The sequence below is a fragment of the Haliaeetus leucocephalus genome, unplaced genomic scaffold, assembly GCF_000737465.1.
Source record: "Haliaeetus leucocephalus isolate CR32 unplaced genomic scaffold, Haliaeetus_leucocephalus-4.0 Scaffold696, whole genome shotgun sequence".
In the NCBI taxonomy this organism is placed as follows: Eukaryota; Metazoa; Chordata; class Aves; order Accipitriformes; family Accipitridae; genus Haliaeetus; species Haliaeetus leucocephalus.
The window spans coordinates 3332126-3355121 of record NW_010973132.1 but is presented as its reverse complement, the minus strand read 5'-3'; the positions used below and the strand labels follow the sequence as shown (position 1 = coordinate 3355121).

Genomic DNA, 22996 nt, shown 5'->3' with positions numbered 1-22996 from the left:
TCTCAGCTGGTTTCCTGCAAGTCAAGGCCTCTAGGAAGGGACTTACTGCATCCTTTCATCTGTCTGGGATGGTAGCTGACTTTCTGCTGTTTATCTGGAGATACAGGATTTTGCTGTGAGGTGACTGAACTTTGATTGCTTCCTTCTGCAGAGTGATGAGGAAGTGGAAATCTCCGTGGACAGCACAGAGATGCCGCATTATCGCCAGCGCGCTATCCTTCCATCTCAGCCTGTGAGGCGCACACCCCTCCTCCACAACTTCCTGCATATGTTGTCCTCCCGCTCCTCTGGCATACAGGTGGGAGAGCAAAACAGTGTTCAAGACTCTGCTACCCCATCCCCTCCACCGCCTCCACCACCACCACCTCCGCCTCCAGCCAGTGAGAACACAAGGGCATCTGTCTATAACAGGCTCCGGGAGCGTGTCAGCTATCCCACAGCAGAGTGCTGCCAGCACCTGGGGATGTTGTGCCTTTGCAGCCGATGCTCTAGTGCAAGACTTCCTTCTTCTCTCTTCCCACACCAGGAAAACGCACCCTCCACGTCTTCTGGGGCCACTGGCACTTCCTTCTCCTCTGTGCAGACAGAGCCTTATCAACCCCCAGAGCAGGCATCCGTAGTGCAGGAGGAGCAGGGGATACTTAACAGGCCCTCTGCTTTCAGCACAGTTCAGAGCAGCACTGCTGGCAACACCCTGCGCAACCTTAGCCTGGGCCCCACGCGGCGGTCCCTCAGCGGGCCCTTGGCCGGCCACCAGTCCCGGTACCAACAGTCTGCGAGAGAGATGGCTTCGGGCTTAGGTGGGTCTGACTGGTCCAGGACAGTGCTGAACATGAGCTCTCGGTCAGAGCTGGAAGCCATGCCTCCCCCTAGGACCAGTGCCTCCTCCGTGAGCTTGCTGTCAGTGCTGAGACAGCAGGAGGGAGGTTCCCAGGCATCAGTCTATACCTCTGCGACAGAAGGGAGAGGCTTTCTGGCCCCAGGGGCTGAGGCGGACAGTGGTAGTAGTGCTGGCCCGAGCAATCCGGCCAGCATCCGTAATGAGCTCCAGTGTGATTTGAGGCGATTCTTCCTGGAATATGACCGGCTTCAGGAGTTAGATCAGGGGATTGGTGGGGAGCCCGGCCAGTCGCAACAGGCTCAAGAAATGCTCAACAACAACATTGAGCCTGATCGGCCGGGTCCCTCCCATCAGCAGACTCCACACAGCAGTGAAAACAATTCCAATTTGTCCCGGGGTCACCTGAACCGCTGTCGCGCTTGTCATAACCTGCTGACCTTTAACAATGACACGCTGCGCTGGGAAAGAAGCACGCCTAGCTACACACCAGGGCAGGTCCAAAGCACGTTTGAGGGTGTGCCTCCAAATACCAGCCAGGTGCAGCCTGCAGAGAGAACCGAGGGCAGAGCTCCTGCCTCTAGCAGGCTGCAGCTGGGCAGCTCTTCCACCCCGCAGGAGGAGAGGACCGTGGGAGTGGTCTTTAACCAGGAGACGGGGCACTGGGAAAGAGTTTACAGCCAGTCGGCTTCAAGCAGACCTGGGAATGTATCACAGGAGGCCTTAAACCAGGAAATGCCTGAGGAAAGCTCAGAGGAGGATTCACTCAGGAGGTAAGATACATGCTCGGCCTTCCTCCTCAATTTTTTCTTAAACCTTTCCCATCTAGTCAGAGTTTTTCAGAGTTAAAAACCTTTTCTCATGTGGTCATATGCTATTTATGTAGATGAAAACAGAGACATTGCATTGATGTCTTTTATAGCTGCCATTGTCATGCTGCAGATTAGGTTCTGAAGATTGTAAGCAACAGAGACCAGACCTCTCAATGGGAAAGGAGAATCATAGTACGCACAGGCAAAAGGACAGCCTCTGGTAGCAGGTCTCTGGGGTCAACTATGCTCCTGGTGTTTCCCAGACACTGCAGAAGGGTGGGAACACAGGATGTGCTACGCTGTCCTTTGTGCCCCATACCACACACATGTTGCACATGGAGAATCTGCCCAAGGTAGGCATGGAAAATTGGGCATGTGTAGTGAGAATTGCTTTTTTGGGTGCTGTGTCTTGCTGAGGTTGTAGTTGTTAAGTTGGAAGGGATAACAATCATTTCCTTGGTGTTGCCATATAGGGCAAAAAAAGTCAAAGCTCCGTGTCAGTGGTTTGGGCATATACCTTAGTTGCGAGTATTTGGTCAAAACCATGCAGTTTACTTGCCTTTGATAAAGAGAGAAGTTTTGAAAGTGGCTCCCATTGACCCGAATCTAGGGTGAGCTGGTTGAGGGCATGCTGATCACTGAAAATTTTAGACTCTGCTGTATTCTTTTTCAAGAAGGTGATTCTTTTTTGGAAGGATTTTTTTTTTTTATACTTCAGATGTGTTACAAGAAAAAGAACAAGTCAAATCGAACTTGCACCCAGAAGGACCTGTGCTTTGTGTGCAAGTGTCTCCACTGGCTTGTATGGATGATTAAGCTATGTTGGTACTTTGGATAGGGTTCCCTCCTGGCTTTCAGTTTGGCATCCTCTTTGTCAAGTGATTTGTGCTCTTGTCAGAGGAAAGGTCCAGTCTTGCTGTTTCTCAGAAATGGATGCCTTGTGCTTTAGGAAAGCAAAGTTTCCAGGTTGGATGCAGATGTAACTGACTGAGGAGGCTTTGTACACAGGAGTGTCTGAGGAAAGGGAATTCTTTCCTTCTTCCTGCAGATAAGCTGATTACACTCAGGCTGGAACAGTGGCTGCCTTTCTTGTTGCTGTAGTTGCATAGCAAATAAGTGGTGGTGGTCATGAAATTATTCATCTGCTTCTAAATCCTTGCCCCAGTTTTTTTTATAACCTGCCATAATGAGAGTCTCAAGCTGGTTACATGGTAGCTACTTCTTTCTTGGGCCTGAACTTACCTGCCTTTAATTTAAATCAGATACCCTCTAGTCCCCTATTAAAGGGCAGAGGGGTGAGAAGGAGCAGACAAATTCAGCTTTAAAATGGCACTTGAGTAAGTCTTGCACTATCTTTCTTTTAAAATAGATGTACATGCTCATATCATCTCCACTGTGTAGCTTGTTCTCTGGGCTGAGTCACTGTAGTGTCAGAAGTAATGGGGGCAAATAACCTTTTTATTGATCAGGTGGTTGGCACGTATTTCGACAGTGAGGTGTGGTGGGATCTGTAGATGTGATCTTTTCTGTGGGAGTTGTATAATTTTGAAATGCCCTGAGGGATATAACGCAGTGCATCCCGCTGCACAGGAGCTGGACAGGTTGCTACCTAGCAGCTGGAGTCCTGTGACTAAATCTCTGGGTCGCTTTGCCTGTCACCCGTGGTGGTTGCTGCTGCCTGCTCTGTGGCTGTAGCATCTGTGCAGGGTTAGTTGCCTACCTGGTCACCTGTGCAAACAGGTGCTTTTTGCTGAGACGTTAATTTGGAGTGCATAGTTCGATGTGCAAGCTTAATTCCAGAGGAATTACTGTAAGATGAAACTTTTAGTGAAACCCTTTTGGCAGAGGTTGCCGAGAAGCTCACAGGGACTCTTCTGTTTTCTCAGTCTCCTGCTTCTGTTGTCAGGCTTTGCTCAAGAACAGGCATGGCAGGGGTTTCTGCTTCCCTTCTAACTGAAGTTAAGGTAACTGTAGAGTACCGAGGTAGGGAAGCTGGAAGCAGTGAGCAGTCTGCTATTAAATGCTCATGGTGATTTCCTTGAAGTAAAACTTCATTTCCTTTCCTGTTAAATACATTGGGATGGACTTGGGAGCTTTATGAAATCTTTCCCCTTAAAAGAAACCCTGCATGCAGGATAGCTATATCTTGCAGGTGTAATTTCATGCCCTTCTCAAATTAGCTGTTATATTTTTCCTTACAGAGCAATAAAAAGTCAGTAAGCACCCACTTACCTAATTTTTGCATAGAATGAACACCCTCACATCCAGCCTTCTTGTCTCCGAGATCTAGGGTGTGCTCCCACAATGGGAAGTGCTAGAACGACTCCTGCACAGCAGAGTCCAAAATGTCTTTTAACCTTTGCAGCTGCAGAAGCATGCAAAGATGGTGGCTAAGGATCATGAGATGTAAGCTATGTAATGCTGAAAGTCCAGGGGAAATAGAAGAGGGAAGGTAAGCCTTCAAGCCTGAGAGTACAAGTGATAAGTGCATACACGCTTTCAATCAATGTAATTTTGTGCCTATGGACCTCAGGTTAGTTCTTAGCATTGGACATCTATGTATTTGCTTGTGACCTGTCTTACATTCTGTTCTTCTTTGTTTCTCCATTAGATGTCCTCATTGGGCAATTGAGCTCTGTATTCAAAGGCCAGCTGAAAAACTTAAGATAAAAATTGCATCTGGAAACTGTGTGTATATTCTCACTCTCTCCGTGGGCAGGATCCATTCCTTGACCTGTCTTGCCTGGCTGAGAAGTAGCTTGCTGGGAAGACATTGCCATAGAGGGTCAATTAAGTTAATAGGTAGTTTAATGAAGGCTGTTCTTTGAATTCTGTTGATGCAGCTATGTCAGCTGGGTAGGGAGAGAATTCTGCTCTTTCTGATGGTGCTGGGCTAATTATCTTGGCCTAATCACAAAGGCATTAATAAGCATGTAATGAAGCTATTCCTGACTAACAGCTCTGGCACCTCTGTAAGCAGGAACATGTCACTGGAAGCCTTGGCAGTACAGCAGTCACATTCAGCTTGGCCTGAAAGCAGCACAGGTGTTGAGCTGTGTGCTTCTTGAAATTGTGTCAGTGAGATACAACTGGGGAAAGTTTATGGTCTACCTTAAGCAGAAGTTCGTGAGACTGAGCTTCAGCCTTTCTGAGGTTCTCGAGGCTGATCTCATTAATTCAAATGTAGGGTTTTTTTCCCCTGTGGATCTATCCTTGCCTCACTTTTAACATCAAAGTGAAAAGAGCCTCAGAAATTCCTGAAGTTGCCATGTGAAATGTGCTGCATAAAATTGCTGATAGAAGCTATTGGCAAGATCTGGATGAAGGAAAGATAATTGAGCAACAGATGATACTAGTTTAATTTTTCTGTAACTACTTACTAATTAAAAAATGGGTTGAGGAACCATCGTGTTAATACTGTAATCTTAGTGAGGGAAAAGATCCTGTAAGTACTTCAAGCCGTTGTTGCTGTGTGGGCCAATTCAGGTTGATAACGAAAAGTTGAACAGAGCATGAAAGGATTCTTCTAGTCAGCTGCTTGTTTGAGAGGAGCGAGTGCCACCTTCTTAAGAAAATGATATATAGAATCCTAGCAGTGGTCTCCACTGAAATATATTTCAGCTCATCAGTTAATGAGAGGTACAGTGCAATGCTGACTGCTAAAATGGATCTAGATCTTCAAATGCTACCTCTTTGGCTATTTTAATATGACACAAGTGATATCTACAGAACTAGTGTGTTGTTTCAGAAAAAAAGAAAATCCTCTGGTTTTAAATCTAGTGTTGTTTCTGAGTTCTGGCATGGCACCCCCGGCTACAGTCTTTCTAGAATGGATGCAAGGAGCAAGGAGTGCCATGTATGTCCCTGTTGACATATTTCAAACCTTATCTTGTAAAACTAATCCCTAGAAAGGGGAAAAGAAAAATACACAAAGGGAAACTTGTCCTCTATGTGTTCAAGATGTAGCTGCTCATAATATATTATACTCTTGTTTACCTGTCTGTTTCGACTAGAGATTTGAATGAATTACTGCAAATGAAAGATGAGCCCTGCCCTGTTGCCAGGCGGGTTTGCATGGAACCTGTGTTCCAGGAGGAAACGCTTATTATACTTATTCTTCCATTAGGAAGCTTTGTCTGGCAATTATGTTAAACTTCTCCAACTGTTCCATTGCACTCATTCCAGAGGTCAAATTCTGTAGGCAGCGGTATGAGTAACTTCTGCGCCTGTGTCTTTTGAATGCATAATGTTTTCACCTTGCCTCACCTATTTAGTTTGGCAGACAAGATAGACTATTGAAGTTACCTGAAAATCTGAGAAGTCTTTTGAACTGTCAAGGGTGATGGTTTTGCCATGCACGCAGGTAGGAAGGAGTGTAAGCGAGGTGGGGGAGTTTGTATTGTCTGGAGACACTTCTATAAACTCCTTTATTTTGTTTGTGAGTGTATAAAAGCACAGAGTCCACAGTGCTGTGCAAATAATTGACCTGCCGAAGTTGCACAGCTTACCAAAGGCATTGCTTTTTGATGTGTTTGAGTCTGTTGGATGCACTGTGCACAAGTGACGTGCAGACCAGCTTCCCTGGAACCGTGTAACAAGGTCCAGGGTCAAATTTCTGTCTTTCATTTTGTCAGTTCTTGTCTTGAGGACTGTGGTCCCTCCTGCCTGCGTTCTTGCTACGCAACGTGAACCCAGTCTTTTTTCCTGAGCTGAGATTGCATTGCACTCAGACTGCATGAGAGCGCTATATATAGGATTGTGAATGGGATCCAGGTGTCAGTGCTATACATTGCAAGCGTGTTTGGCTGTGTTGCGTCTCCCTTAGAAAGGTTTAAATGCTCTACCTGTGGTTTCACCTGTTAGCCGAATGTGGACCTTTGTGCCCTGCTTGTGTCAGGCATGTAGAGGCCTGACATAACACCATGCTCCGGCTCATACCACGTCTCTCCTCAGTCTTGATCGCCTTTCTGGCAGCATGTAGCTCTCCATACTTACAGCAGATATGAAAAGTAACACCTAGTGTGTTCCCTTTTGAATTTCTCAGAACTTAGTTCCATATTGCTTTGCTGCCACAAGGGGGTAATGTTGTTTCTGCTCCTTGCTTTCCCTGTCTCCTTGTGGAACCAGAAAGTTTCCGAGTGAGTTCTTGTATAAAGAAAACAAGGTTGGTTGAAGACACCCCCCCCCCCCCCCCCAATCCTAAATTGCAGCTTATCTCCTTAGTTACCATACATTTGCAAGTTCTTCAGTGTTTGGGGGATCCAGAGGGGAAATGGCTCTGATACAGGATGCAAGCAAGGAAGGAGCTTATCCTCTTGGCTTTTGTAAGGGTTTGAAAGGGATAGATGTGGATCTGAGGTGAGGCAGGTATTTTGTCTTTCTGATATGCAAATGTCCATGAGTTAGAGCTGAAAAAGACCTCTTCAACTTTGCAGAATTCATCTGGACTTCTTGCTCATCGCCTGCCAAGCCTGGAGCAGACCTTTCTTTGCAGTCTGCCTTCTCAGAGGTTTTGTTTGCATTTAAATGGTTGCTCATCCATCCTCAGAAGACTTCCATAATGTGGGGCTTATTTTCTGGAGGAATGCTTGGCAGATGTCGACTGGAGTCTGGGCAGTCAGCTTTTCCACGGGGCTGTGTTTCTTTTTTCTTGTTCAAGTATGCCTTGAGCAATTACTTAAATTTTTGGGCTTTTCCATAAGAAGACCATGAATGTGTTTGGGATGATTTTGTTTTGTTTTGTTTTTCTGATGCAAATAGGCATGGCTTACTCATGGCCATGAGGGGATGCTTCTTCTGGTTCTAAATTGTAGATAGGGTGTTGTCTGGGTCTAGTCTGTGGTTAAAGTAGATTGACAGGGTAGGAACACCCCCATTCCTGCCCACCAATGGTGAGTGCTGTATGTAAAATGGAAAAGCTAGTCACTTTTACAACTTGTTCTTGAGTTCATGCTGGAGCCTGAGCTTCTGATGTGTTGCTCTGGTAGCTTTCTCGCTGTGTAAAGCACTGAATGAAGGTGCGTGTCGCTCGTATCCTAGCCTTAAAAACAAAACAACCAGAACACTTCCTTGCCCCCTGTCCTGGGTACAGAGTTGCCTACTAGGAGACAGTTCTGTGACTGAAATCTACCATCAAAATAAGAGAAGAGGGTAATGCTACTCCCTTTACTTTTTTGGGAGGAGGGAACTAAAGCAGGAGGGTATTGCCTCACCTAAAGCTATAAAATACATCTTGTGGTGGAGACGGAACACATACCTAGTGTATTCTGTCTTGTTTTGTCCTTATTTCACAAAACCCACGTTGTTACTATTTTCTTCCTAATTGCTTACAGCAGTTGTGCCTTGCTTATTCAAGTATATTTAATATCTATTGCAGCAGTGACGTGTTGAATTCACTGAAAAAGGGGGACTTGAGCAGGAGGAGGGCAAACCTCTGAGGTGTGGAGAGGAGAGGCAGCAATACTGTGCTGGCTGCTCAGACTGCACATCAATCAGTGTGAATGTGGCCTGTGCCAAATCTAAATGGACTACCCAATATAATTTCTCCTTATGTTCAGGCCCATTGCTTGTGGAAACCTTGCTAGCCTGGTGTCCTGGCATTTGTAGTTCGGGCTCAGCGTTTTGTTTACACTTACGGTGTGTAGACCTTATGTGTGCTGTGGAAAGAAGGATTTTCTGGCAAACCTTGTAGCCTCCATATGTGACATCATAGTTTTGGAAAAGTTTATGCTGTGCTGTTTTCAGGCTTGATAAGAAATAATTCAAAAGATGCTTGTTACAATTCTTGAAAATGATTGTGATTGTGATAGAGGTAAGTAGTATCTCAGTAGTTAGTGAGGAACAGTGAGGTAAATAGAAGTTATGAAGGGATTTGCAAGCAGAGACAAGAGGTTCAGGTTTGTGGTGGGGAAGAGGTGCTTGAGGGGAGAAGGCCAAAACCATGGGGTGGGTGAATGATTTCTGGAAATGTTAGCCTGGACACTTAGGAATGAACGAAGACCAAATTTGTCAGTGCCAAACACAGAGTGAAGGGATAATCTAAAGATGACACGAATATTTAGACATGATAATTAGCTGTGTTTATGGGTGAGGTGTGCAGGCTGTGGATAAACTTGGCAGGTATTGTTTGTTTGGCCTTTTTTAAAAATGGAAAATACAAATTAGTTTTATCATGAGAATGTAACCACAGCCTGAACTGTAGGAGAGGCTGCTGTGATATCTAAATGGCCAGTTGATGTCTACATGAGCTCTGAGGTTATTGCTGCCACCCTTCCAGCTTTGTGTTTTTTTCCAGACTGAGCCTTCTGTCTCCATGTGGGCAGGAAAGACTTTGTCTTAGTGACATGGTAGAAGTTTGAGCTCTTGAATGTGCTGCTAGTTATGTAGAAGAACAAGTGAAAGAGGTGCCTGTTTTTTTGCAGGAATGTTTCTCCCCCTGCCTTTGCTGGTTTCCTGATTTAAGAATAATGTAAGATTGCTAGAGCCCTTTTACTTCATTACTGAGAGTTGGTGGGGGAAAAAATGATGCCTTGTGCTTTTCCTCTTGCAGTGACTAATAGAGGTCACGCCCTGCTGCCGAGCTTCCCCCAGTACTTCGGAAAGCTGAGCATGTGCAGTCTTCGCCAAACTTGCAGAAAGGCTTAAGCCTTCTTTTCTTTTTCTTGGCCTGAATTTAAATATACAGCAATGACTATAGCACACAAAAAGATATTCTTTTCCCATGTTACTCTTGCAGCAGCTTGGCTTGCAAATTAAGCAGGTATAGAAATAACTCTGCTTTCTCGAATACTTTCATGGTGTTTCCCCAGTTGAACCACTGCCCTTCTCCCACCTCTTTTTTTGGTAGTCCAGGCATAGCAATGGGGAGTTCACCTATAAAAGAAAAAGGTGAACTTTGTTTTTCTTCAATCTCTAGGAAACAGACCTGTTTCACTAAAGGTGTCTTGTCTATGGGGCTGTTCTGGGACTTTGTGTTCATCTGCTCCAGTATGGCAGCAAGGGAACTTGTTGAAATTGGATTCCAGTGGTGTTTCTTAAAGAGGATGGAAGAGGTACATGCTTCCAAACTGGCTTACGTTTTTGCTTCTACTGAGGAGTGATGAGATCTAGAGTTGGGTGGGTTGTTTTGGGGTGGGATTGGGTTTTTTTGAGGAAGGCCTATATGAGATGACCATACAACAAAGATCTTAGATAAACACAGATTGCTTAGAAGTTGAAAGACAGCTGACTTCAAACAGATAGCTATTTGAGGATACCATAAAGCATACTAGTTCTCAGCTTTCCTACAGACAGGGAAGAAGTGTGAATAGCTTCCCTCTCTTGAAAGCCATCCTTTGTTAGCCTGGCCGTCTCCTGTGCTGTCTGCACATAGCTTCCCTGCGGCGTCCTGATCCAACTGCTGCAGGGTGGGCAGCATGTCCAGACAAGCTCACTTGACCTGGAACAGTTGCTGCTCTTCCCATTTTTTACTTATGAGCATTGAGTTCATGTACTTGTAGTATTCCATCTAGGGGATGATGCTCAACTTATGATTAATGGTGGTCTTTGACATGCTTAAACTGTCTAGCTGTGATTCCTAGAGATTGTTGTCTGGATTCAGATAAGTAATGTTAAAACAGTCGCTAAGTTTTGTTTTGGTTTTGTTTTCCTTTTGCCAAGAAACAAGTCATGGGCAGGCCCTCAGACCTATTTCAGGCCTGCTTGCTCAACTAAAAGCTCTCTAGCTTTCTTGAGTGTGGGGAGGAGCTGGAGATGTTGGCAGTATAGCGTACCTCTTTTTTTATGCTAATACAAGCCCTTAATCATTAGATGTGCAGTCACTTACATATATTGCGTGTGTGCACTCATTCTTCACGTTCTTTATAAATGCACACAGCACAGTGTGCCTGGGGACAAAGGGCCCTCATCCAATTATTTGCTCCTTATTACAGAATCTGGGCTGGAGAACTTGCAGTAGAGCAGCATGCATCTACTCTCTGGGCCTGGAGCAAGAGGAGAGAGAGGGACCTGTGATCTGACTCAGTAATACAACTGTAACCAAAATAGAGATGACTCTAGATTTCTCCAGTTGAGCCGTTCTGGTCTGTTGAATAGCTAACATGCATTTTAAACATTTCCCACATACATATTTAACTGATTGCGCCAAATGGCTGTTTGTGTGATGATGTAACTGACCCCCTCTCTTGCTCTTCTTGAGAAAGCACCTGCTGGAACTGAAGGCTGTGAATAAACAGGGTTCATTATCTGCCAGGAAACTGACTCATTTTTCTGCTTGAAATGCATTAGTATCAAATCCTTCCCCTGTCTTCCTGAAGTGGGAGGGCTGGGGTAAGTGGCTGAACTGCCCTGCCAGTCATCTGTTGACCTGGCTTTCTTCATTACTCCAGCCTGAACAAGAGCATTTTAAAGGAAGTGATTGATGTGTGGTGGGACCTCTGTTTTCATAGCCTTAGAAGCCTATAGAGATAACGGTATGGCTTCTGCCCCCTCAGGAAAGACACCTCCTCTTCAATTCCCTATGGAGAAGCAGGAGCCCTATGTAATTATCCCAGAAGCTGACGCAGATCTGCGTGCGTGGGTAAGCAGATTTCTGCTGTCCACACAATCTGTGGTGTTGGGAACTCCCAGAACAAGGAGAATTTGAAGCAGACATTATACAAACGAAGGTAGGTAGAAGAGCTCTCAGAAGAGTAGAGCTGTCTGCAAGCTGAGGGAGTTTAGTGTGTTGGCTATGTTCTGGCCATGCTTTCAAGCCTGTTATCATAACCATGATGACTAGGAACTGATTTCCCTCTAGCTGAATTTCTGATATAATCGCATGTTGTTAAGGGTGGAGGAATGCAATGTCTGTCTTTAGCTTGGCTGACGTGCCTGCCCCATTCTGAGCACTGGTAGAAAACTGCCACTGTAGAGCAAAACAGCACATGCAGTAGCTTGAGCTGATTTAAATTTCTTCTCCACTCCCTGCCCCTCAGGTTTTGCCCCTGCAAAATGAAAGTGCAAGATCTTTCATCGTTCTTTGCATGTTGGAGTTAGTGCCAAACTAATAAATGCTGCCATAGCTGCTCTTGAGCCTTTTAATGTCTATCATGGATGTGTGCTTCCTCTTGCCTGTTGAGATAACACATTAATCATTCCCTGGGTGCTGTATGATGAGGATCTCTGCATAATGCTTGCTCATCTTTTGTTCTGATGCATGGCCTCTGTCAGCAGGTGAAGTAATAGATTAACAGTGCAACCTTGGGTGCACTTAAAAAATCTGTCATCTTTCTCAGAACCACTGACCTTCCCCTATGATGAGCTCCAAAAGTACTGTGTCGCTCCTGGGGCATCAGGTGGTAAATGGAAATTGAAGTTCCTAGTCCAAGAGCAGAAGTGCCGTCATAGCACAATTCATCATGTGGTATTACTTTCTAGTTAAGCTGAAGCAGGTAAACTTTAAAGGGTTAACCATGTTCTTCTTGAAACTCTGCTCCCTGCCTTGTGATTAGGAGAACTCAAATCCCAATGCTTGTTTCTGCTGTTCAAACTCTTACCTACAGTTCTTTGTTTCATGTAATTGTGCTCCTTTTCCCTGCACTCCTTCCCAGATGTACTCCTTCCCATCCTGGCTGAAGACCTGATGTGCTGTCTGTTTTCTGACTGAGAAATTCTTACAGCTTGTTTTCTACAGGATTCTTGCTCAGAATCAGTGAAGGGGGACAAATGTTTTTTGTGATAACTTCTGTCCTATATCAAACCTGCTTCTCTGACAGCTCCACACCTCCAGCTAGGAAGGATGTCTTCTCTGTTTCTGGTTGCCCTTCAGAGTTAGCACAAGGTCTTTCTTACAAACAGGCCAAAGTGTTCTACAAAGGCCGTGTTTGGAATGTGTGATCACATATTGCATCTCTGCTGTCGTTTTCCGTAAAGAAAGGAAATTGTCTTGCAAAGGGCATTCATTATGTGGAATAACTTAAAAAAAAAAAAAAAAGTGATGAAAAGAATGCCTAGCAGGGCTTGGATACTCACTCATAAGAAAGGGAGCCACCAACTCTCATTAATCAGTGAGGATGAGTTGTACAGCAAGGATGTGACCAAGGGGACGGAGGAGCTAACAGAGAACTGCAAAAGTGAGCATTGAGGTTTTCATCAGTAGTGAAATTCTCAGGGTATTTATCTCTTGTAGATGGTTACAACTGTCTTAAGAAAAGTTTGACCATTTTGTTTGTTTATTCTCTTCTAATCATCTGCTTCTGACCTGTCTTAATTCAATCTTGATGCCAGGCTAATATGTCTAACCATAACCATGTGAAAGCTGAAATGGTCTAGAAATGTTAGCTTAGAGGTATCAGAGCAGATTATGTTAGGGACGTAATTTTAGAAATCATCTTTTCAGGCAATCTTTAGAACTGCATACTGATTGCTTTTTTATTTTAAGCTTGAATATGAAAGTGGTGATAGCAATAGTGTTTTTCTGTTTGACAAGAACTACAAAACTTTCATGGAAAATGAAGCTATGGAACAAAACACTTGATGGTTTCTGCTTACGTGATTTCAGTTTGCTCTGTGAAAGTAGGCAACACAATACAGAGATGCCTGAAATAATTTTTCCCTATTCTTCTGAGAAAAGGGAAGGGAAAAAAATGCAAGCCAGTGGATTGGGTTGGTTGAGATTTTTGTTTAGAATAGTTTTCTAGTGTTCTGTCGAGGCTATAATTGATCTCCAAGACTTAACTGGGCTTGTTAACAGTTAATAATTGAGCTTAGGATTCAAATACTACCCTCAAGAGAGGGTGGCAGAGTTACTGGGCAGCTGGAGAACATTCAGCTGTCTTCATGCTTCAGCTTTCTTGTTGTCTTTGGGTTAAACATTGCCTTGCCCTAAGAGGAAGATGACCAAAGTGAATCTAGTTTTACACTGTTGCTATTCTTTACATTCACATGAGGAATCATAGAAGCACATCCATAGGGACAAGCACTCAGGAGAACTGACTGCTGGCTGTAAATTGGAGGGCTGAAAAAGGGATGCAGTATGTAGTGTGGTAATTTCACCTCCAAATGAGCAGTAGGGAATATAAAAGACTTTTCCAGGGAAGACACAAACCCAGAGGAGGAAACTCACAGAAGCTGCCAGAGTTGGTAATATACTTCTGCTTCGAAGGATAACTATGAATTGCTCTGTCTTAAGCTCTCTTCATAGCTGAAAGCTGGGACTGTGGGAGGGGAAGGTGTGCTTGCTCTCCTTATAGTGCTTCATTTTACTAGTTTGCTCTGGTTGTTGGTGTGCAGCAGCAGCTTAGGAGGATGGTAGCTGACTGAACACCCTTTTGATTTTAAGGAAACTAAGCTTCAGTGCTGTTAGCACCTCTCTTTTGGATGGGGAGGAAAGCCCTTCCCTCAGTGTCCCTTAGGGTAGCGCTACTCAGGAATGCGCGTGCTGTGACAGCAAATCTAGGATGTGGCGTAGGAATTGCATATCCTTAGAAACTGTTACTGAGAAGTTAAATTTGCTGCATTTAAGTATCTTCTCAAAGCCTGTCAAGATGAATCACTCTGTCCCAAGAGGCTTTGGTGGTGATCCTCGCCCCCGTGGGGAGAATGTGGGTATAGTCCAATGGCTGATGTGCTGTGAGGAGTTTGCTTTATGACTTTTTTTCCCCTTGAGCTGTGGCTTCTGGCATTCGGCTGCTTCATCCATCAGAAATTTCCCTTTTCTGCTTGTAGTGTCTTGTGTGCGTGCACTCTCTTTCTCTGTCCCTTGTCTAAAGGTGTCCTGTAACTTGGACCTTGTTTCTTTTCCCCCCTCGCTAGTGATTGCTGCTGTCTGCAGACCCGAGGTAAAAGAGCGAGTGTAGAGCGGCAGTTCCATAGCTACTGATGTCTGACAGAAAAGGAGTCTGCTGAGATCTCAGTGCTGCTGAACAGCAGCAATTTATATCTTCTTGTAGTAGTTTTAATAAAAAAAATAAACCAACAAAAAACTACAATCCCCCTCCTCCTATTTTAGCAAGCTGGGCCAGAAGCATCTCTCAGGGTGAGCAGAGTTATCTTCATTATTGCGGCATTGACTGACAACCTGGAGGATGATAATGTGTGATTTTTTTTTTTTTTTTGTAAATTTTTTTTTTCCTGGTGAGCGGGGGAGGAGAGTGGAAATTGCAGTTTTCTGCTAATTGTACTTTAGATGTCATCTGTGACAATTTCATATTGTCTAGACAGAGGTAGTGGAGCAATTGCTTCCACAGAGCCTAGTGTTAGCCTGTTATATATCTGGGTAGCAAAAACGGGGGGTGTGGGAGAAGAAGAGGGTGCTGTAAGCCCCAGAAAGGATTCGGGAGTCAAGCATGTCCTACTGAAATGTTTCAAAAGGAGATGCAAGCAATACGCATTTCTGTTCTCTCTTTGCCTGCTTCACTGTTGGAAACTTAGATGTTTAGTTGCTAGCAGTTCCCTGTAACAGAGCTGCTTCTATTCATCCATGGATTACGTTTATCCTCCTTAACAGAGTTGCTCCCAACCTTAGCATTTATGATGGTAGGATATTGGGCTACCTTACACTTTGGTCTTACTGAAAACAAATAGTCTGTGTCTCTTCTGGGACTTCAGGTGGCAAAAGCTATGAATGGGGCACGTAAGACTTGATAGAGTGCAACATTACTTACTTTAAAAACATTTATCTGCACCTTCCTGGGGGACAGGATGATTATAGCAGTGTAGCTATTATTGAACATATTTGTAAGTGTCAAATGCATTTGGATGTGTAACTTGGGCCTCAAGGGCTCAGTCTAGAATGAGTTAAATAATAGATTTTATTTGTGTTTAGTACTCTGGTTTCAGTACAGATATTGTTATTCTCTGGAGCATTAGGCATGGAAATGGTCCATAGGGATCTCATGAGATTGCATGTTGCCTTGGTTTGGTTTTTTGCCTCCTGTATGTATTTATATCCACCTGTTCATTGCTCTGTGATCTGGGAGGGCACAGTTGTTAGGACAGTTAAGAAATACCAATTGGCTTAAAATCAGCTATAGCTTTTAGCAGTTATTGTTAACTGAATTATCTTTGTCCACCTGATCTGAATGTGGCCCTAGTATGTGGCTTGCGTGCCTCAGTGTGAGATAGTGCAGGAGCTGAGTTTGGTCTTGGCAGGCTTGGAAAGCTCTGCTGGAAAGCCCATCTTGGTTGAGACTGTTCAACTTGGACAGTGCAGCCTCAGAGAGGGTCCTGGGGAGTGTGTTTAACGGAGCGCGTTTGTCATCCTGCTCCCCACAACCCTGTAACTACTGGTCTTCCTAGGGAGCCCTTCTGGTGAAGGAGGTGCTCCTAAAGCAGTAGCAGCTCCTCTTGCTTCATGGGGTAGAGTTGCAGGCTGTTCAGGTAAAAAAATCACAAGGCCTATAGGAAGTCTGTTTATGTGGATACCTGGCCATCCTGTGGCTCAGGCAACTGTTGGTTTGTGTTTCACTGAAGTAACACATACCAGTTCTCGTCTGAGGTACCAGGTACCTGGTAGAGCAAGGCTCTTCAAGTATTTACTTCAAGGATCAGATGGGGTATAGAGGTGAGAACTGTAGATTCCCCAAAGTGCTGTTCCCAAGCCAAGCAGAGGGACTCCTGGCAGACCCACACCAAGTTACTACGATGCGTGCCCTGCTCCTGCTTCCATGCCATTCTAGTGTCCTCTGCTTGGTATACCTTTTGATTTCCTTCAGCACAGCTTCTGGCTGCTCTCTGAAGGTGGTCCCTTTAAGTCAATGCTTTTCTCAGGCAGTTGCCAGCCTTTCCAGGGGTGAGAAGAGAAATATGGCTAGAGAATACCTGGAGACTCCTCTCTAACAGAGATTGCTGGGCAATGCAGCATGTACTGGTTATCTTCCCTTGTAGCTCTGATTTTGCTGTGTCATTTAATGGACAGACCCTGAAAGGCTGGGAAAGAGGGTGGTGTATATGGTGTATAGGCGCCAAGACTTTTGGCAGGGATGATGAGTTTGATGATTATTTGTGTGTGCATGTTATCAGGACGCCGTAAGCACTGCAGGGAAATGGCATCAAACAAGCCACTTGCATTGTGTGTAGGTTGCTCACATCTGTAAGGAGGCAGCTGCTGTTTCTACAGTTGTGGCCCTGCCAGGATCTGTGTGCTGTGGGAGCTCTTTCTCCCTGCTTTAAGTCCAGTGATGAGGCAGGATGGTCCAGTATGGTGGCAGCCTCAGCACATCCAGGCTGCTTGCAAACTGCTGTTTTTGGGGTGCTCTGCATAAGCAGCTCTGAAGAGCAGAGTTCTAAAAAGCATGTTGATGTTGCAGTGGCATTAACCTGGTCTCTGAACTCTGAGCCAGTGGTTTAGAAAGGGGCCAGCTGACTGAATAGGTGGAATAGCCCTTCTGCTTATTTTAATCTGTCTACCTTTCCCCCCAGAAGGAAAAAAAAGTTTATATATGATGCAGGTGCTAGGTATACCTCGTAGGTATAGGACTTCAGGGATACCTCATAAAGCTGTTGCACTGTTTGTTCTGGATTAGTTGCTTTTGCATATATTGACATATATTGGAGCAGGAGATACCGTTTGTTAAGGCACGATTGAAGTATGGTAACTTTTTGGGGAGCCAAGGGATTCCTAATATCTAGAAGTGTTGAAGGTTAGAGCTTTTGACTTAGTAACCTGGGGAATTAATTAATCTCAAAGTTTAAGAGATTTAATAACTGTTCTTGAATAAGACAAATGGTTGCCAAGCAACTTAGTGCCAGAGAGGACAGGATTTCTTGCCTTCTGTAGAGTCCCAGTGCTTTGCAGCAAGTACTGAGTCTCTAGAGCTAACACATGCTGTTCCAAGTAACTGGAGTGATCTCTTGCTGTTTTCTGTATTCTGGATTTACAATGTAAAATTGAAGTAATTTTTAAAACTTTTTAATTTATTTTTTTTTAACTTGCTGGAAAACAGTGAAAAATTGTCCTGAGATCCTGATGGGGGGCTGCTGCTGGAAAAAAGCATGTCTCATTTGCATTTCTACTGTCTTTATCTGGCTAGAAATGGGAAGTTGGACATGAATTATATCTGGTCCTTCCTGCTTCCTGTGTTAATGCTTGTTGTCCTGCATTGCAAATGCTAGCTGGAATTAGGAGTGTGGGGCTAAGACTGATAGGTTCAAATCTTTCTCACCAGTTATGTGTGTGGATGAATAGAACACATGTGGTGTTGGACCTCTTTGACTTTCAAACCACAACAGTTTTCATTAAGTTACAAAGACTGGAAAACAAAATTTAGCAGGAGTCTCAAGGTAAAAGGACTTGAAAGGGAACTCAGCAGCCTTACAAACTTTGGCAGTTGATTTTTTCCACTCTCCACACCCGCCCCAAATCATCTCTCTTGTGTTAATCTAGTGGCTGCAACAGGCTTGAATGAGTCAGTCTTGAAACAAGTCTTGCCATCCTCTGCTTTATGACAAGAAGCTAGATAGAGGTACATGTAGAAGCCAGGGTGGAGGACATATTCCTGCTATATACTTTTGATTCTGCTGCCTTCATGACTCAGATTTGCTTTTCGCATACTCAAGCTGTCTGGCTGCATTTGCATACATTTACTTCTTGAGTGAATATTTAGTATCTCTCCCTGTGGTTGATTAAGATATACAGGAAGCAAACTTTTTTTTTGTAGCTGAAAATCTCTCTTTCAGAGCCTTGAGACTAAGATTGACTCTCTTACTGCAAATAAACTAAAGTCCACATGCCGAGGTGTGTTTTTTGTCCCATGCTCCTTGGTCCATTCCCTGTGTAGCCACCTTTGTGTAGTTAAGCATTTGACAGATGGCAAATGCAGTGTTAGTGTTTATGGACCTGATGGATTGGGATGGCTTGTCTCCAAAGGAGAAGTATCATCTGCATCTTTCTCTTGAAACTTGGAAGTGGGTTTGGGACCACTCTTCTTTCTTACTCAAGGTGTTCTTTCTCCTGTGCAGTAAGAATATTACACTTTGAATAGCTATGTGGTGAAAACACTTATGCCATCAGTGAGTGGTTCAGTATGTTGCAGAATTCTTTGCACTGATGATAGAAATAGTCTTAAGAGGTTTCAGAAAGTAGGGCATAAATAGGGGGGGTGTTCCTGAATGGTCTTTGACTTCATCATTTGTTTTTCCTTTCTAGGAGGTTGCTGGAGTCTTCCCTCATTTCATTATCTCGCTACGATGGAGCAGGGTCCCGGGAACATCCAATCTATCCAGATCCAGCCAGGTAAGAGCTAAATGCAATCTAAAGGCGTTTAAGTTTCATAGACAAAAGCATAACTTCAGTGTAACTCACTGAATCCTTTGGGAATGGTTCTGATATTGGGCCCATCTCCTCCTCAATGATTGGCCATGGGGGTAGGGTGCAATCAAATGAGAAGCTGCTGTTAAGTCTGGGAGAGAATGAGGAAAAGAGGAAGAAATTGCTGTTGAAGTGAGCACATAAGGATTCCTGAAATCATTTGGGATGGAGAACACTAGGTGGCAAGCAGGTCCAACAGTAAATGAGATTATATCAATAAATTTGAAATATCTTTTGAGGAAAAATAAAGAAAAAAAAAATAGTCTATTCAGGAGTAAGGAAGAATGCAGTAAAGGCAGTTAAGAGCTGGTGTGAGCAGACAACATGCTTGGAAGAATGGAATGTCTCCATAAATGTATCGATATGAGAGAGAGCATAACCAAGATGTTATGTATACTTAACTAAGAACAAAATGCTGACAATTATTTCTGAAGAGTCATGAATCATTGACATTAGACATAGAAACACCTGTAGTGCTGCTTAATCTCCAGAAGAGGTGGGAGTGTTTCAGAGGACTAGAAAAAGCAAACATGGCAGAGTTATCAAAAATGGAAAGGAGTGATCTTTGCAGTTTCTAGTTAGTGTATTAAGAAAGCAACAGATGGGATAATGTGACCCACAGACTCTGTCAGAAGAAATGATAGAATCGTGAACAGCAAGCAGCTTTGGAAGCTTTCAAAGAATAAATCATGACAAATAAGCTTTCTTTAAATGGGTTTAACAAAGGTATGAATGAGGAAAATTCAGTAAGTGTAAAATGTATCTGATTTAGCCTCTTGGGGAACCTCTGGCATAGCTGCATGAATTGAAGGCTACTAGGATTTGTCATAAAGGAGAGTAATATGTGAGTTACTGAAGGAGGTTTGTGGGTTTGGGGTTTTTTTTAATCTTGTTCTTTTTTTACATCATTAAAAACAAAACCTGCATTTTTATACAGATTATGCTCTTAAGTAGAAGTTCTGAAATAAAAGGCTATGTTGCAAACTGGCCACACGGTATAATTATGCAGGGAAATAACTCCTTGCTAGCTATCTCTGTAGATAAAGCCTTGTAGAGGTGAAATCTTATATTAGGCTTTTTTTCCATTTATTGTGAAGAAAATTGCTTTGTAAAGATAATTCAAAGGCTTGGGAATTATGTAAAAAAACCTGTTTGTAGTGAGGTGGAAGTAAGGTGGAATGTGCTACCTATATTTAAGGTCACTGGGAAACCAACCTAGGTAACTGCAGAAGGTTGTGGCAACTGCATGTCAGAATGATGCTGATAAATGTAAAAACTTTCTAAATGGCAATTGATTAAATGACAGGTAAAGGGATTGATTTACCTGGAAAGATGAAAATGATATTTTACAGAAGTTAATTAAAAGATACTACTACATTCAGGTCAATTTATGAATGCCAATATCTGCTAAATGGCTGGAAGTGCACCATTCCTTATTTCTGGAATGCGTACTCCAAAGCAGGCAGATTTATTGAGCAGAGGTTGTAAGAACTGATTCTGGCTCTCCGGGAGCTGCCTTTTAAAAAAAGAAAAGGAGGACAGCCTGCCGAGGTTACTGATCTTTTTATTTTTTTTCTTCTGTCAGATATCTGCTATGATGAAGCTCAATAAAATCTGTAAAAAGGGATCAATGCCTGAGACATTTCCTAGCATAAGGAACATTGTCAAAAATATTTTTCTCCTAGAAGCCATTTTTTAACTGATACGATGCTCTTCCTGTGACAGTTCAAGTGTTTTTAGGTTGTAGTAGAAACTATAGTAGCTTGAGTTTATAAGGAGCTTTGGAAGAAAAGTCCAGTGTTTAAAATTCTCCAAAGAGGGTTAATTTGTTCCAGTGTCACTGTCTTTCTCAGAAGATGAGATTCATAGATGCATAATCAGCACAAATAGGAAGTTTGAGTGGGGTAAGATTAGAGTCTTCCTCCATAAACCTTACTGGTGTGATAAGCTAGTAGGATCTTTTTAACTGTCCCTTTAACTTGTTAGAAATTGAGGATGTGATTAAAAGGAGTGTTATTACACTTTGGGGGGGTTTTGTAGCATGGTAAGTTTGTTACAAAGTTATGACTTTCAGGTGTTCTTAAATAACAAAGTGGAAAAGTGAAACAAAAGTGAAATAAACATACATGTGTATATGTCCGTGTGTTTAGATAATATATTAAAAATATGTATACCTCCTTAAGACCAAGCTGTCTCCAATGGAGTCTCTTTTTTTTTTTTTTAAACTACATGATCTGAAGAACTTATTTTTGAGAGCATGTGTGTGTGTTTTTGTTTCTGCATCTGCTGTCTGTAATGGTGCTATATTTGAACAACCTAGGTCAGGAGTGAGGCAGGAATAACATTTTTTTAAGTTCCCTCAGATTTAGGGTGAATATTCTGATGTAGACTGCAGCCGTCTTTCTCAGTGGCCTTGCTGAACTTCTCTAAGGTCAGCTTGGCTGTTCTGTCATTCTCCACGGTTTCCCTATGTACTGAGCTTGGAAAACAATCTGCAGAGGAACCAAATAAAGCTGTCATCAAAGAACACCTATATTAATTTTTTTAAATTGTTGTTGTTGTTAAATAGAAATACTCAAAAAGATGCTCCCAGACTGCATATATAAAGCATCACAAGGGAGTTTGGTAGATAGGTCTCTAGAAAAAAAATCTAAGCTGCTAGGAAGTTACTGGTGAAGAGGCTTTCAGGCCAAATGTTGCCTGTGAGTTGAAGGCTTAAGTGGAATGGAAGCAAGCAAAAGTTGGTGTCCTCTACCAGCATAACCTTCAGCTCAAGGATTGGTGGTATGTATGCCATGGTAGATATAGCCAAGGAAATTAATGACACCAATCAGGTAACCCCTTTAAAACATGTCTCCTGGCTGAGAGACATTTAGAGGTGTGAGCTGTAATAATGTCAGTGAACATCCTGGCCATCAGCATCAAGGCAGGGTTGATGGGTGGTGTCAGTATTTCTGAAATGTTAGGAAACTTGGTGGTCTGCATAGCAGTATAGTGCTATTGGATGCAGATATACGAGTTCTTGTGTCTGCCTGTCTTGGGGAATTGGGTCTAGATATTCTCCAGTTGATGTTCTTGTGATTTTTCTTAAAATTTACTTCCTTAGAAGATACTAAAATGGGGAGGGTGAAGAGAGGCAGCCTTCGTGTAATAATTTTTACACAATTTTTACAAATATGGCCAGCTGATTTGGATATCTGGCTGTAGCTGACACTGTGCTATGTAGTAGCTCACTCTTTAGTATTTATGATGCCGTTTAGAGCAAGATACTTGAACTTTACTAATGCTAGCAAAACATTTCCTTCCCTCAGTTCCATTTCTTACTGGCCAGCCAGCAGCACTGGGTGCCTAGAGAACGCACTGCCTCTCGATGACATGGTTGTTGGATGAGACAGAAGCTGTTCGGTTCTGGTTTTTTCACTGCAGCATTTCTCCCACTCAGTGCCTTGTTCTGTGGCGGTCATGTGTGGCAGCATAGCTGCTCCTCCTCTGAACAATCTGCTCCAGTAAATGGGGTCCAGTCACCTAGAGACTAAGTTAATTTAGCTCCTGTGGTGTTGTCAATTACAGCCTACTGTCCTGTGGATGCAAACTTGGTTTAAGAATTACTGGATAACCTCTATCTGTGTTTTGCCCCTGCTTTATTAGAAGCATGGGTGAGAAATAAACAGACCACGCAGCCTGCTGTGATTGGCGTGTGTTTAGCCAGCTGGTAGACTAACTTTGGTCAGGGGCTGATTTACAGTTGGGTTCAACAGCTGAATGAACTGAAGAGATATGTTTAATGTTAGCCAGTGTTTCTTATGCTGCTTTACAGCCTTCTCCTCCCTCCAGGACAGGTAAATCTCTTATGCTGGCTCTCAGTTCTGGTTTGTGTCATAACTGTATTCCAAAGATGGATACAGCCCTACAAATACTGCCCGCCCCCCCCCCCCCAAAGATTAATTCTTTAGCCTATTTCTTTGAATACGTTTCTCCCCTGCCCTTTTTGTATTTTATCCCTTGCACCTTTCTCTGTGTGTCAGACTTGAGCTTCTTGTCTTGTCTTTGGAAATCTTT

General features: G+C 43.4%; 1 protein-coding gene across 2 annotated transcripts in view; it reads left to right on the top strand.

Moving 5' to 3' along the window:
• The window catches only part of AMBRA1 (autophagy/beclin-1 regulator 1), a 134132-nt gene that overhangs the window by 14031 nt on the left and 97105 nt on the right, over positions 1–22996 (top strand). The window contains exons 7-9 of one of the 2 annotated variants that reach the window (XM_010580109.1): positions 152–298; positions 527–1611; positions 18776–18862. In XM_010580109.1, coding sequence (XP_010578411.1) covers positions 152–298; positions 527–1611; positions 18776–18862 — 1319 coding nt within the window. Of the gene's footprint in view, positions 1–151; positions 1612–18775; positions 18863–22996 lie in introns of both variants that reach the window. The other variant, XM_010580108.1, reaches the window with a different exon arrangement.